A 15753-nucleotide genomic window follows, 5' to 3' on the forward strand; every position below is an offset into this window, starting at 1 on the left:
GGAGATGGACAAACTGATAACCGGTGCCTCTTTTGAAGGTACTTACCATATCCAAGTCTGATTCCCTAAAAGACAAGAGGTGGGAGCCAAAAAACAGTATCTCCAAAAGAAGGTGGGAAAGACAATCTACACAGTGTCCTCCATTCAGTGGAAAATGTGTTAATATATTCAAATCTGCAGCAAAATTTCTGCTTTCCAGCTCAGAAATGAAAGATGAACCAAAAGGTCTTACTGCAAAATTCAGGGACAATTTTTTCAATACTACAAGCAATCTCAAGGTTATTAGAAAGTTCAAAATTAGATTGCTAAAATCTTTCAAATGCTGTAATAGTAAAGGCCGATGAAAAGTATCCTGGATATTATATGCATTTTGTACAAATATTTCTTTAAACATTACTACAGATTACCAAAACCAGATTATTTATTTATGCACTTCCCATTTATTAAGTAATTTTTTAATTGCTTCTCATAAAATCTAACATATTTTTCCACTACAGGACCATGAAGCAAACGATAATGATGAAAGTAAGTATTCTGTACTAAAAACATGGCAATATGAGCAGAATTTGTTGTCAGTATGTCACTGGTGACCTTAATATAGCATGTAGTGGAGTGTGTCAGTTAAGTTTTTTCTGTAACAGTCAGCAATAAGCAACAAATGGTACTGAACTGTTTTCTAGTATAATCAGAGTGAAAACATGCCAAGACAAAAATTAAACCAATGGATATTTTTTTAGTGTTATTACACTAACACTGAAATGGCAGTGAGGAAAACCCTCTGTTCCGATACAGCTAATATTGCATGCTAAATATGTCATTTGCATCTCTAGATCATAGCTTCAATAACACACAAGAATCCAGATTTCCCACTGGAGCAGCTCCATCTCCATTACCAAGGGGCCTGTGAGTAAAAAATAATAAAACTACTTGTTTGATAGGGATGGGGTTAATTACTGGGTATATTAGGACCTAACTCCTACCCTTGCCTATGGCAATCAGAATTGAGGAGTAATTTTTATTGCTGTTCATGAAAGATATCCTGGCTAGATAAAGGCAAGCTATTATTTTTGTTATTTCTGGAGGAATACTGCTTGCATGCCAGTGCCCACCACCCTTCACTGTCTGCCCCTGCTGGCAGCTGCTGGCTGGTGTGCCTGATGCAGGCACGTAGTGCAGCAATAGCATGTGCGCACCTAGAAGTGCACAAAGTTTTGTTTTTCATTAAAACTCTTCTGGCACACCCAGGTTGTCATCGTAAGCACTGGACAGTGTGTAGCTTCCTTGCATATCTACATAAGCATCTTTCCTGAGTAGCCACATTACGTACATTACATCTGAGACCCTTATTCTATTATGCTTTTTTTCCTAACTGCTACAGCTAACCAATAAGGAGATGCATCCCATTTTGACCAGAAATATCTTGGGAATCAATGAACCTGATGCTTAGCTGCTAAATGAATTCATGTATCTGCTAAGTAACCATAGTCTTTTTTCTCCAATCTGCAGAAAGAAAACTTCTAATGCAGTAAATTCACCAGTAAGTTGAGTTGTAATTGTGTAATCAAACAATAATTTTACAGGTGATTTTTAAGTTACTGTAAAACTTAATTTTATCATGAGTTTGCGTACAACCTAAGTGTGTAAAAAGAACAGGAGAGAGAGAGTTATAAAGAAATCTTTGGGTGCTGTTATATGAACTAAGCAGCAGTGAGAAAGCAGAGGTTAAAAAAATATTTTGATACAATACTTTAGGGTGTAACAACAAACACAGTGCAAGAACTGAAAAAAATGAGAAATAAATGGGAACACAGGCCATTCAGAAGCATTCCCTGAAATACACGGAGCTGAATATGGGAAACATGGATTTATTGTAAGAAGTGATAGCTCAAGAAAGATGAGGGACTTTACCAGAATTTGTCAGAGGTTTTTCAATAAGTATTTAATCAATAGAAAAACATCTCAAAACCTCTTGTGGAAGAAAGTGAAAGAACTGGTTGACATTTTCCAATAAATTCCTTTGAAAAATGTTTGGAAACTGATGGTTTATTATCATTGTTTCAAAATGAAAAAAGATTGAAACTGGAAGGTTGGGCAAGTTTTTTATTGTGACCTAAACTGACAGTTTAACTTTCACTAAAAAGAAATGTGTTCAGACAGTCGTGATAATAGCTTGACAAAGATGAAAATATTCAAATATTCAGATTTTCATTTACAAGTATTTGGGATGGACTCGAGAGACAAATGAACTTTTTGTTTTAACTCCCATCAGTAAGTTTATGGTGTGAAAAAAGGGGCACACATCTCTATATTTTACTTTTGTCCATCTATTTATACATGCAAACTGGGATTCTTCCCAAATCTACTTTACAAAATCAAAAGCTTCAAGGTCATACAACTAGAGGTTCTTCACAGAATGGCCACATCCCTACCTCCTAATCCTGAATCTCTTAAATTCTGTCAATTCTAAATGCAAACTAGTTCACAAAAAGTATAAAAATATAAACATTTGCTGTACAAGCAACATGCCATTTAATATTTGGTTTCCTTTTGTTTTATTGCAGAAACCGTGTTTACCTTCCAGAGAGACCTTAACAGCAAATGAAGGTAAATTATCTACACTACTGTGAGAAAGTTGACATTTATCAGAATTTAATTTTCTTTTTATTAAAAACGTGAAACAAACAGCACCACATTCGATTTATTTAAGGTTTTTGAGCGGGGTTTGGTTTTAGCAGTTTTGAACTGGATCTGGCCAGCCTTAATTGCACTGAATATCATTGTTCACTGAAAGCAGTCTCAGTAGAACTACTGAGGTTACTGGCAGGGTAAACTACGACATAATGGACCAGCAATGCGCTATATAGTCCTCAAAGTGGAGAAGGGGGAAGGGAGGCGAAGCACGAGCACGTCATTCCTAACGCAGCAAGCACCACCTCACACAGAGCCAACTCCTGGCAAGAGCCAGTCCCTCGCACGGGCAGAAAGCGCGTCTGGCCGCTGTGCAAGGCGGCAGCTCCTCCAGAGCTCCTCCGGGCAGCAGCTCAGCAGGAGCTGCTGCCTCGCACCCGCGTGAGATGCAGCCAGCCAGCCGCAGTCCGCGCTGAGCTCCCGTGGGCAGCTGGCCCCGGCGTCCTCCCCACGTCACACAGCTCGCCTGGCGGGAGGCAGGTCTCCCACTGACCTCCTGCAGGCATTCACAGCACAGCTATTTGCCTGGAAATGTGGTGGTATGCCACTAGTCTAGAAAGAAAGCAGCAGGATGGCAAGCTGCCATGTAAGGGGGAAACAAAAAATAAAAACACAACCTTCCTTCAGCTACTGGGGCTCTCTTATTTGGGACAATATATTTCTGAAGAAATCTTGACTCTGCAATTTGTTTTCCCAAACTACAGAAAAACCTACAGCAGCAGAACGACGGCGAGGTTCCAGCCAAGAGCTTCCACTTCCACCCCTTCCAAGTGGGGCCCAAAAGTAAAATCCCTTTTCATCATCATTTGAATATTTCAATGCATCAGCTCTTACTGCTCGGTTTGAACGCAGCTGTGGAAAGTTCAAAGGGGAGCACTGTTTTCTCTGTAGTCTTCTGTTGCTTTTTGAAAGTCATGTGTCTTGAAGTCTCACAGTAGCAAAAAATAAAACATGGCAAATGCATCCAAATACTGTAACCACCACCAAAAAGCACAGGAGGATAAAATCTCCAATTAGGTGATGGAGATTTAAACCAGATGTTTAAATTCCTAATTGTCAGTGCTACTGAGATATGACTCTTTTAAATACCTGTATCTGGCCCTTCTTTTTCAGTGGATAGATGGGTGAGATGGAACACGTTCTACCACTGCATGCTTCAAATACACAATTTTAATATTTTCAGAACTGGGTAGATCTCCTCAGATCTTTCTGTAATTTCTTCATATTTATTTCAGGCCTTTGCTCCAAAAGTCTTCAATTCTGCCAAGTAAGTATAATTCAGATTTTGAATTTAAATGGGATTAACTTGTAATTTCAAATTAATCTTTGAATTAAGATTATTTCAAGATGCTATGCATATTCATTAGTTTGGAATTAACATTTGTCTCTGTAATGCATATAAAGAGGAGATTAAATATCTAGGGGTTTAGCTCAGCTAGTAAAATTAAGGGAGTATGTCAGGGTTATTGTATAAATTGATGGAAATTGGGTGCTTCATTCCCATTTGTGACTACTGGAAATTTCTACCAAGGCAGTTTGGGTCAGTTCCATCATAATAAAAGATTCCATCAATCTTCCTTGCCACAGAAGAACTCTAAATATGACATTTCTAGGCTGTTCCAGGCTTCTGTTGTTTAGAAGCCAGACAGATTATTATTGCATCCAGTAATTTATTCTTTTTCTACAGAGGAAAAAATAGAAGGTATTTTTATAATGGCAAACACTACAGCTCTTCTGTAATACTTTCAAAGAGGGACTTTCAGTTCACAGCTAAAAACAAATTAGGTAATATGTATATGAACTCTCTTTGCACGGAAGTGTAAATAACATCTAACATTTTTATAGTTTCTTGTTAGCAGACACTTATCTGACTTTCCTGCAAGCCTTTTTCTGCATATATTTCAGTCTGAACGTACCTTTCACACTGTAAATGGATGATGGGAATTGCACATAAAAATCTGCATGTCGTGTAGCTTAAACTTAGTTGTTTCTCTCTATTTCTGGGAAATGTGTGCTCAATATAAATTACATCTCTTACACTGTGGAAGTATAATAATGGCTCATATTCCTGCAATAGACTGATGCTCTTAAGTTTGTCTGGTCCAGTCGCACAGCCGATGCGCTTCAACTTGTAGCATAAATTCCTATTAATCCCTAAAGTTAACTATTCTCTGAAGTCATCTGGTGCTAAAAGATGCTGTGATTAGTCAGCTTTCTTTAACAGACTCTTATTCTGTGCCAGGTCCAATAGCAACTTAATCACAGATAGAACTGGTCCCAATCACTAGTGCCCTTTCCGCACAACCTGCCATCTCTTCCTTGGCACCATACAAGCCTAGTGCTTTCATCTTCTTCATAAAAAGTACTAATTTTCTATATGGCACAGTATCAAATGCTCTACTGAAGTCCAGAGTAAGTACAGTACCATATTCCCTCTTTGTAGAACTCTCGTATTTTATGAAAGAGCTATAACATTTTATCTACTTGGGTAAATTTCAGATTTTTCTCTTGCTAGTTGTACCTTTACCTCCACATCTTAATGTTCTTTCCTACAAATTCTCTCCTAGGGCCTTGTGTTCTGTGGAGTCCGACAAAAAAGGCCTGTAATTGTTTAGGTCACTCTTTCCACTTTAAGTATAGCAATTATGTTTGGTATTCTTTAATCATATGGTATCACCCTGACTTGAATTTTATTTAAAATAATTGTTACCAGCCCTGTAACTTCATCTGCCAGTTTTTTTTAAATTTCTGGGATAAAGATTATCTAGACCACACAGTTCGACTGTACTAAGCTATTTGAGTTTTGCTTCCCATTTGGTTGTGGCAATTTCCATTTCTGTACCAGAATGACTATTGGTTTAGTACTTATATTATCTTTAAAATCAATAAAATTCTTACTGCAGGCAGCCTCATTTCTCTTTCCTTTTTATAGAACTAAGAAATAGTTTTAATTTCCTTTTGTAAAGTCTAATTCAGCCTGACTTCTGGCAATTCTTACTTTATGCATACAAAGTACTTTTCAGCTGTAGCTTTTTCAGCTGGTCAGTCAAAATTTAACAGAAAAAAAAAAAGTTCTTAATATTTAATAGCCTTCTTCGGGTGATTATTCATTCATTGGGAGCATGAACTACTCCTTACAATGTCTCCTCTCTACTTGGAATGCAGCTTACAGGCGGTTGCATCTTTACTGCAAAAGAAGTTCTAAACCTACTTCACACAGGTGTCTTTGAGCTCTCCAGTCCAATTGAATTTTTTATTTCTGAGTCACTGTATGGCCTCCTCTATAACATTCTCACTTTCTGAAACCAAGATCTAAATCAGAATTATGTTAGTTAAGATTTGATAAAGCAGTCTGCAAAGTATCATGTCCAGGAACAGGTGAGTGCTAACAATTCTAGTAGCATTTTTTTTCTCCAATAAGTAAAACAAACAGGAAATAAAACCTCCCATAATAATAGAATAAGTAATACTCAACTTTGTACAATCATCTTCTCTAGTGTAAATGATATTGATCTGTACCCAGCTCTGATCACAAGTACCTAGAGCAGACACTCGTACTGTCTTTAACCAAGATTCTGTTTTACCAGAAAACAATTATTCATACTTATTTTCCATATTTCTATCCTATCATTACTATGCAACACTAATCAACCATTTTCCTTCTAATTTCTTAAACTCTTCAACATCTGTATTTCAGACCTAATAGCTATTTTCTACTATGCTTTGTTATTGCAACTGTAATTAAGCTTCATAATCTTTCTTACTAGTTCTGCTTCTTTATTTAGCTGCCTAGACTTGTGTATGTACACATACACAAACCTTTCAGTTGGAGTTAATTAGCGAAAAATTATCTCTGAGCTACACTTGTTTTCCTGACTGCCTCACCTATATGACTACTTCTTACACTGGACTGGGTGTTTTTTGCATTGTGTTTTGGCATTTTCTTTATCTATTGCTACATTAATTCACTTGGATGGTGGTGGGTTTTTTCTTGCATTTTAAGTCTAGCTCTGGCTATCAACCAAGTTGGTAACCAAACTGTTGTTAACCGATTAACCAAACTGTTTCTCTCTTTATAAGCAAGACTCCTCTTTTGATCAGGCAAGCATCCCAGGCACTTAGGGCCCCATCCATCTGCAGTAATCACTTTCCTGAGTGATACCAAAGGTCATATGTTTCCAGATCTTCCAAAGTTCTTTTAGCAAATAAACTTCTTATAGCATAATAAACACACTTCGAAAACTTACACGTATTGTTCTTTCTCTTTTCTAGAACTGCCAGAAGCTGCAAACCGTTCTCTGAGTACTTTGCCTCACAGCAGCATTTCATCTGTTTCAAATACTGCAGACCAGGTATAACATTAGCTACATTCATGTTACAGAAATCTTCTTATCCTTTAAAGTAGTATTTCTGCCTCTGATCCCTTTCTAAATAAAAATCAAACTCCTTTGTAGGGGTATTCCATGTCTGCTTTTGCAGTTCAGATTTCCTGCAGCACAAATAATCTGAATTTTGGCTTTCATTAAAAAAAGCTTAGAACATACAGCAGAAGAGAGCTTTAACAAACTGTAGAAAAATACATAAAAGGCATTATACCAAACCTTGGCAATCTACCAGTCACTTTAAACAAAACCCAGAAAAGCTTCTTAGTTTCAGGTCTTCCTGACTCCTCACTTCGTAATACTTTGACATCATTTGAAACAAGGAAATTCATGGTGATGTACTTAAGTCTAGTTTTTGATGTAGAAGGCTATAAAGAGTTTTTAATTGCCTACTTTTTTTCTAACTTATAGCTGTACATGCTGTGTTCTGAAAGAAAAAAAATGTGCAGCAAGCAGATACAATGAAGCTGCTATTAGCATTAGCCTCCACTGATGTGATGTGCTAAGAAATGTCAGAAATCTGTAGGAGGAAACAAGGATGCTTTGCGGACTGGCCCAATACAGCAAGATGCAGAGGGAAGAATCACTTTTATAAACATTGCCCTATTTATTGTGGTTTGGGGTGTCAGCAAAGTTTTAAGAACCAATAAGAGTCACTGCTGCCCAGCTCAGAGGATGCTGTGATACCTCCCCCTAATCTAAGCAAAGTTATTTTCATTTCAGCGCTATTCCCCTTAATCTCATTTTGGATGAAGGGAGACTACAAAATGCAGAAAACCATTCTTACAGCCTAGTAGTCACAAATAAGGTGAAAAAAGTTCTGTTGAGTGCAGAACAAAGTCCCTAGTATGCAGAGCCAATAACATTAAATGTTGTAAAGCCTGACATGACAAAGATAATACAACTGAAGAACACGAAGGACTTGAAGTTCTGGAAAAAATGTTAATAGTATGTCATACTGGATATTTATTATAAAAATTGCTTTCAAATAAACAATCCAGCAGACACTAAATAAACAGCTTGTAACAATTACATTTGCAGTTTTTATGTAAGAGCCATAGGCAAAACCAGAGTTTAATAAAACAACCATGTTGTTTAAAAAAATTAAAACTAACTGTTAGTGTCATATTTCCACCAACTATGTAGAGTGGTATTATTTGCTGCAGCATCCTGCACAATGCAGGTGCTCACAGGCATGATTCATGCCCATAAAGTTCATTATTTGTCTGGTTCCCATCCAAACTCTGGCCACAGCCCTCTGCTTCCAGACCATAAGCCACCGATAGCGCCAGAATTCTGTAAGTGGCCAAATACCTTGCAGACTTGGCAATTCCTCTCATCCTATCTTTCTCCCATGAACAGTGTGACTGGAGAAATACATGGAATAACTTTGGAGGTAAAGTTATATGTTATGGTTTGAGCCAATCTAAAAATTTAGTGCAGTGCCCCCACAATGGAGGCTCTGCTCTCTCCTCACTGTCAAATCCCCTCCCAGCCACAGCCTTATCTGGTGTTCCTCTGATCCTGCTAAGCCAGCTCATTAAATTGACAGAAAACTAATCTGGTAGTCAAACACAAAACAAGACAAAACCAAAAAGATAGCATTTTTGTTTCTGCAAGATTACCAAAGTGAATTATCTCACCATGGGATCACATGAGCAACAAGACGAGCACAAAGGAAAAGCCAAGACATTCCCTTTTTGGCAGTGATGAGCCAGCTAGACCAGCTCAGCCATAACATGCAATTTCATCTTTAATCTGTTTTGTACAGAGGTAACAAAGCTTGTGCGAAAATGAACTTTGTCACTAAGCTTATTACTATAAAGTTAGAGCAAAACTGTTAAAATGACCAGGAAGATTAATACCCAGAAGTATTCATTAGGAAATGCTCTCAGAACTATTTCTATAGCCTCACCACTCAAGTTAGCTTTTGCATCAACCTCCTCAGCAAGAGCTCACTTTTTATGATTGCTGGTTTTATATCTTGCTAGTTAATCTTCTAGATATTGAATTCTAATAATTGCATAGGTCTCATGTTGCTTCTAATCCCTCATCTTGTCCTTCCCTTGAGTATCATTTATTTCATACTTCTGTAAAATACCCCCATCTTTCCTCTAAACTCCACTCCTGTTCCCAAATGTATACTCAATCCTGCAGCATCTTACTATCCAGTTTTCTACCACTTCTATTATTCAAATTATCATCTTGTACCACTCACTCCCCACTGCCATCACCTCCTCCCATCTTTTTATCTTTGCACTTCCTTTGCTATGAGAGGTTTTATCTTCTAAAACAGAATCCACCTATTTTTAGGATGCCAATCTTTCTACCTTTTATCTTCAGGTCTGTGCCTATGTCCCCATCCATGAAGTCCTTTTCCCCATGTTTTCCCCTGGAAGAACAGGTTAAGTTCATTTACTACACAGTATTCTGCCAAGCATTTAACAGAATGGAGAGACAAAGGATGATCTTGGTGAGGTGTTCACAGGGGATAAGATACAGAAATGAGGCACCCAAGAGTAGCTTATATTATAAAATATAAGCCACTCTTGTATTCTGTCACAGATTTCTTCACCATAGTAAACACGGGTTTATGCCTTTTAGATGAGAGCAGTGTTCTAAATGTAAGGATATATTCAGACTCAATCCAACAGAAAACCGGAACTGAATTCACATCTCATGTCTCAGGTGAAAGCACTGGGGGCTGAACTGCTGTATTAGTAAAGACATTAATTATTCCTCTGTTTTGTAGGACTCCATCCACTTGTCCTTATTTAATAACAAGAACAAAAAGATGCACTTATCCAGCCTCCATGATATCCAGATGGAGGCAATCGTGACCATGTTTATGAATAGCATTAATTATATGGGAAACTTTAATTCCCAAAGCTTAGATGCTTACCAATCTGGACATATCATTGGCTAACCCACAGCTGAGCAGCATTTAAATTGTTAATAGTCAATCTATCCCTCAACATTTCCTGGACACCTTCTTTAAAATCTACTAGAGTAGCTTCCTGCTTTGAAAATACCAAACTATAGTCCAGTTGAACCTGACTACTTTGCTCAGTGTATCCTTCTCTCTTCTGTGATACATCAGCCTGCTATCACACATCTGTTACCACTGTTTTGACACACTAGTTTTTCTTTGTCCTACCTCTAGCCAACAAAAACAGTGAGCTCCTGGCAAAGAATCTTCTAAATTCTGCATTTTCTAAAGTGTTCTGCATTTGAGTTCTTCACAGCTTTCATTATTTAGTAGTAACTCCCCTACTGGCCATATTCTTTATTATTATCGTTATTTTACAAGTGAAATTGTATCTCTCTAGGATGCTGGTGTTCACAGTAAAGCATGGTATGCTGCTACTTGTGATAGGAAAACAGCAGAAGATGCATTATACCGATCAAACAAGGTAGGTCACTTTTAAAGAATGTCTATTTTATGAAAAAACTTGAAACAAAAAAAACCCAACAGACAACTAGAGATATTCTAAGAACATACATTGTATTCTGGTCAGAATACTGTGCCATACAAATAGAGTCAAACATGAAATTATTTTGGTGAAACTGTTTATGGTTTCCATCCCAAGACAATGTTGCATTAGTGTAACTCAAAGACTGGCGCACTGCAGAGAGAGCTACTACAGACTAGAGAGCTGAAGAAGATCTGATATCTCACATGCATCCATTAAAGCACAAGGCAAAGCCCCATGACTTTTAAAAGATCTCCACTACTGTCCAATAGCTCATGTAAAAACAGGTACTATTTAGAAAGGCTGATGCTGTTATGCATTTTGAAAGAGTAACACTATGCATTTAGGTATTGGGAGAATCTGAGTTCTCTCAGCTATTCAGTGTACAGAAGCTAGTGGTAGAAGGGAACAGTAACACGTTGAGCTGCATCCTCAGCACTAGGTACATTTGCACTCTTGCCTAACTGCACAGAGCAGGACAGAGGGGCAGAACACTTGGTTTATCACCAGCGTAGACGATTTCTAGCTAGTGAGCACTGGGCTACAGTGTCAGTAGCTGTAGGTGCTCATCTTTATCAGAGTGCTTTTTATAGCTCTGGAGAAACAGTGTCTCCACCTCTCACTGCTTTCTTGCCTACCTACTGCTACTGATAGTAACTTCATTTCCTAATAATCTGTGGACCACAACAGTCTGCTGCCACTGTGTGTTTATTTCATCTTTCTTTCTCTGGTTGAGAGAGAACAGGCAGCAGCAAAGGTGACTCTTCAATGACAGCCTTGTAAGCTACTGTTAGACAACAGGAATACAGGCTACTTCCTATCTCCTGCTGTAGAGATTTTCTAATGGGAAAAAACAGTTTAATGCTAATATAGATGAAAATATTAAGTTACAAACAAAGTTGTTGGAAAAAATAAGCTGAATACACATAATTTTCTCTCTTTAGGATGGATCTTTTCTAATAAGAAAGAGTTCTGGGCAGGATTCACGGCAACCATACACACTGGTTGTGTTTTACAACAGAAGAGTATACAATATTCCTATACGATTTATTGAATCAACAAGACAATATGCACTGGGCAGAGAAAAAAATGGCGAAGAGGTAAGATAATGTGGGGACTCTAAGCTTCTTGGAAAATCAGAGAGGAAGAACAATCACGTTCGGGGTGCGGAGCAGGGGGGGCACGGAACAAACTTCTATCAAAAATGAGATTGGTAGTACTTTTAATCCTATTTTCAGAAAATATTCAATTCCGGCTCTAGAGTGCAACAATCACTGGTTGACTATCATACCATACAGATAACGACAGCAAAACAGAAACTTGAAACCCAAATACTAATAAAAACTGTTTCTTAGCACTGTAGAGAGTAGGCTTTTCAGGGATGTGAAAATAGGCTTCCCTTAGCCGAGTCATCTGCCTCCCAGGCAACGGTTTTGAGGTTAAATAAATAATAGCCTGGAGCTCATCTGGCCTTCAACAAAGGGCCAAAAATGACCTCAGGAGAAAAAGAGAAAGATGGCCCCAAATCTGTATTGGGCCAAAGACCAAAAGGAAAAGCAACAGACCTAGCAGATTCTGGATATTAATTTACCATGACAAACATTAAAACTGCATGACTAAAACTCCTCTTTTTGGCCATCTGTACCATATCACTCCTGGAAATTGCCTTCCCTCTGTGGTGGCTGAACCACAGATGAAGCAGCTTCTCAACTGCCACAGTCTGCAGCCTGGTATTTATTAATGTAAACTGAAAGCAGTGTCAGTTTAATATGCCATGTAAGAACTTCTGTGGTTCAGTTTGTGCAGGTGGCAATCACAAATGGAAAGGAGCATGAGATGAGACAGCTAGTGGCCATAGTATTTTCTGTTGTCCAAATTTAATCTGTCTATGACCAGAATCAACTAAGAGCAGGACCAGTGTTCTTACTAAAAGGCAGAGCATCCCACTTTGTAACAGTCATAGCTCTACTCTTTTCAATGGTAGGATACCCAAAGAGAAAAATGTGATTATTGTCAATATGAGAGCGTTAAAGGAAGCCAGCAATAATTAACCTTTGTTTTCTCTATCCAGCGCTTCAACAGTGTTGCTGAAATAGTAGAGAATCATCAGTGCACCTCCCTGGTTCTAATTGACAGCCAAAACAACACAAAGGACTCGACAAAACTGAAGCACATTGTAAGAGTTTCTTAAACTGACCTGCTAAAATGAAGACTTCTTGAATAATTTCTTTCAACATCCCAAAGCATGTCAATCAGGTATGAAAAGAAGAAAATCCAAAATGATGGAAAATACTCTTCAAGGGCACCTACTGAGCAGTAAGAGATGCAGCTCATAAAGTTCAACCTCAAGTCACTTCTAGAAGAAAAGCACCTGTATTTAACACAAGAAGCCAAAACAGATATACTCTCACATGTGATTTCCATCAGTGACAATACGGGTATTCAAAGTCACATGAAGAACAGCTGCGTACCACAGCCTGGTCCTTTGACTGCTATTTAAAGGTAGATTTCCTGTAGGACATTTTCACTTTAAAAATGAGAGTGCCCACAATGATCTACTCTTTCAATTGTTACACTTACCACAGATCACTGCTTTCAGCACTTTTTTTGCAAAGTGCACAGCCCCAGAAGTGAGAACAACTCAACCTAACCTACTACTGTGTACAAGCTGAAAACAGGACTGCACTTCATGTGATCAGCAGCAATAAAGCTGTCAATGTTTTAGATTAATGGACACGTGTTGTCCTTTTCCTCTGCTTTACTCTGTTTCATTAATATTTTTGTTTGTATTTTCAAATGTGCAAATAAAATTAAAACTATTGTAAAGTCAATAGTGTATGGAGGCATTGCTAGGTCACATTTCTTAGCATCCTTCTAGCAAGAAAGCATCAATTCACTATCATTGATGTTTTAATGTATATATTTGCATGTGCTCATTCACAGCTTCTGTTGTAACAAAACCCATCACTTTTTACACCTTTAGCATATACATTTGGCTTAATAGCGCTCAAGTATTTTGTCTTCAACTTGCCTACTGATGGTGACCCAACCACATTGCTTCATTGCTAAACCAACTACTCACTCAATTCTTGCAGAATTACTGCTTACACACACACAAAACCCCCACCTTTTTTCAAGCCTGTTCTATCACAGTGGTTTACTTACTGTATTATTGCAAACAAAGTAAATTCCACAAAGTTTAAAGTGCTAAAAAAGTAACTTGATGAATGTATAAATTGCACCAATTAAGAACTTTTAGGAACAGTTGTTAATTAGTTCTAGAGGCATTTGATTTCACTGGCCCTGAAAACTCACCCATTTTAGAGGTATTTTCCAAAACTGACACTCTATACACATCTGCTTTGTTCTTTTTGTTCCAGATTAGGCAGTGTTCTCTAGGATTATCCGCAAGGCATTTAAGGAAAGATTGAGCCAAAACTTGTGAAGTCTCAGCAAGTCACTTAGAGCTATGTTGTAGCTGTATTCTGCAACTACTTCCTTGTAGTTTTGATCAATTACTTCTACAAGTAATGCACCTGTCTTTTAGAAAGAACTGCTTACTAATGTGACAAAGACATTCAGGACACAGCTCCTTACCTTTTCTCTACAACAGATACTACTTCAGATGTGAAGCAAATGAGACACTGGCAAGTAAGAAACAATGTATACAGGCTTTACACAACCCTGCCTATGACAGACTGTTCACAGTACTACATAAATGCTATGTTAGTATATTGCTCAGTTGGTATCCTTTAATATTATACTACACTTAATGTTTGAAACATTATGCCAGTACTAGATTGCCAAGTCAAATCCTCAAAATCAACACAAGTTACTAGTCTCTGCAAGCTTAAATTACTCCTTCTGTATGTCTACTCTGATATTATTTATTTACATGAAACGTCACTTTAGAAAGTTATTATTTCAAGCAATACTCACAATAGAAAATACTCCATGAAAAAGCAGCCACTCAATACTAAACTTTCTTTGCATTCATGTAGTCCTTGCCTTATTCACTCATGTACTGCACAGTATTTAAACTTTGTTCCTAACAAAACTGTTTCTTGTTAATGTCTACATGTTGCTCCTCATGAGTTTCTAGGTTCTTCAGATATCGCTTTCTGAGTTAACTCGGGACAAGGGGGGGACGAAGCATGAAAAAGTGAAATTTAAGTGTATGAATAGAGTTCCACACCAAACAAAGTATATTTTTTTTAAGGTAATTAGCAATACTGAGCCCTTTCCACACTCAAAGCACTGCTGCTCCTGCCCCTCAGCTCTAAGTGTTCAGCATGACATGTAACTTTGTGGCTGATCTACAAATAACAAGTATGCTTTAGATAAATGTTCAACTACTTTCATTCTCAAACCCTTCTTTTTTTACCCATGTTCTGCATCACGACAGCGGAACCTGACAGTTTCAACAACCAAACGAGGCAAGGATTTGATAGGCAATACCACCTTCGACAAAATAATCCATTCATTCCAGGATGAAAACATCCTGGGCACAAAATAAGGGGCGGGGGGAGGGGGAACCAAACCTACCTATATGCGAGCACCTATTTTACTATACTTACAATTTTATACAGGAAGAAAGGAAGCAGACTAGTTTCTCCATTCTCCATACTCAAGCTAGATCTTTTACAGCCTGGGCAGTCTGTAGTGTAGACGTAGTTTGAAATATGATTTTAGCTGGAGAAGAGAAAGTTTTGAGCAAGTTTCAGGTACAGGATTGAACCGTGCAAAAATCCATCCAAAATTAACATTCAGGATGGAGCATACTATGTGAAAAATCCTGATGCTATAGATTCAGCAGCCAGTACAGAATCTAAGAAATGGTAACTTGGTGCAGTCCTATACCTGAAACTTTCTCTTACAGCTGTTGCAGTGCCAGCAGCTGCAGCTGCCACTAGTTAATGCCGTCAGGTGTTGCCACCAAGTACCAGGTATCTCAAGTCTGACCTCCAACAGATACAGCAACACACTCCTCCCTCCATATTTCTTTGATATTGTTAGCTAATTTCTCTTCCATATCATCATCATTAACTGAATAGCTGGGGGAAGAGGAGGAATAAAATTTAAAAAAAAAAAAAAAAAAAGAGAGACCTAAAACTAGAACAAAAAATTAGCTTAAAAATGAAGTAATTTTTTTGTCTGAGAGCTCAGGGCCAAGTATCATATTTACTAACATACAAAGGAGCAGAAATGTT

At 37.8% G+C, this 15753-nt stretch overlaps 1 protein-coding gene across 1 annotated transcript in view; it reads left to right on the forward strand.

Moving 5' to 3' along the window:
- BLNK (B cell linker) overlaps window positions 1-13270 on the forward strand; it is a 49922-nt gene extending 36652 nt beyond the window's left edge. Inside the window, exons 14-23 of the mRNA XM_065639040.1 lie at window positions 498-525; window positions 831-903; window positions 1507-1537; window positions 2562-2604; window positions 3393-3471; window positions 3924-3955; window positions 6961-7040; window positions 10400-10483; window positions 11488-11643; window positions 12615-13270. Coding sequence (XP_065495112.1) covers window positions 498-525; window positions 831-903; window positions 1507-1537; window positions 2562-2604; window positions 3393-3471; window positions 3924-3955; window positions 6961-7040; window positions 10400-10483; window positions 11488-11643; window positions 12615-12734 — 726 coding nt within the window. The 3' untranslated portion in view covers window positions 12735-13270. The remainder of the gene's footprint in view (window positions 1-497; window positions 526-830; window positions 904-1506; window positions 1538-2561; window positions 2605-3392; window positions 3472-3923; window positions 3956-6960; window positions 7041-10399; window positions 10484-11487; window positions 11644-12614) is intronic.
- The last annotated feature ends 2483 nt before the right edge of the window (window positions 13271-15753 follow it).

The sequence above is a fragment of the Caloenas nicobarica genome, chromosome 7 (genome assembly GCF_036013445.1).
Source record: "Caloenas nicobarica isolate bCalNic1 chromosome 7, bCalNic1.hap1, whole genome shotgun sequence".
NCBI lineage: Eukaryota > Metazoa > Chordata > Aves > Columbiformes > Columbidae > Caloenas > Caloenas nicobarica.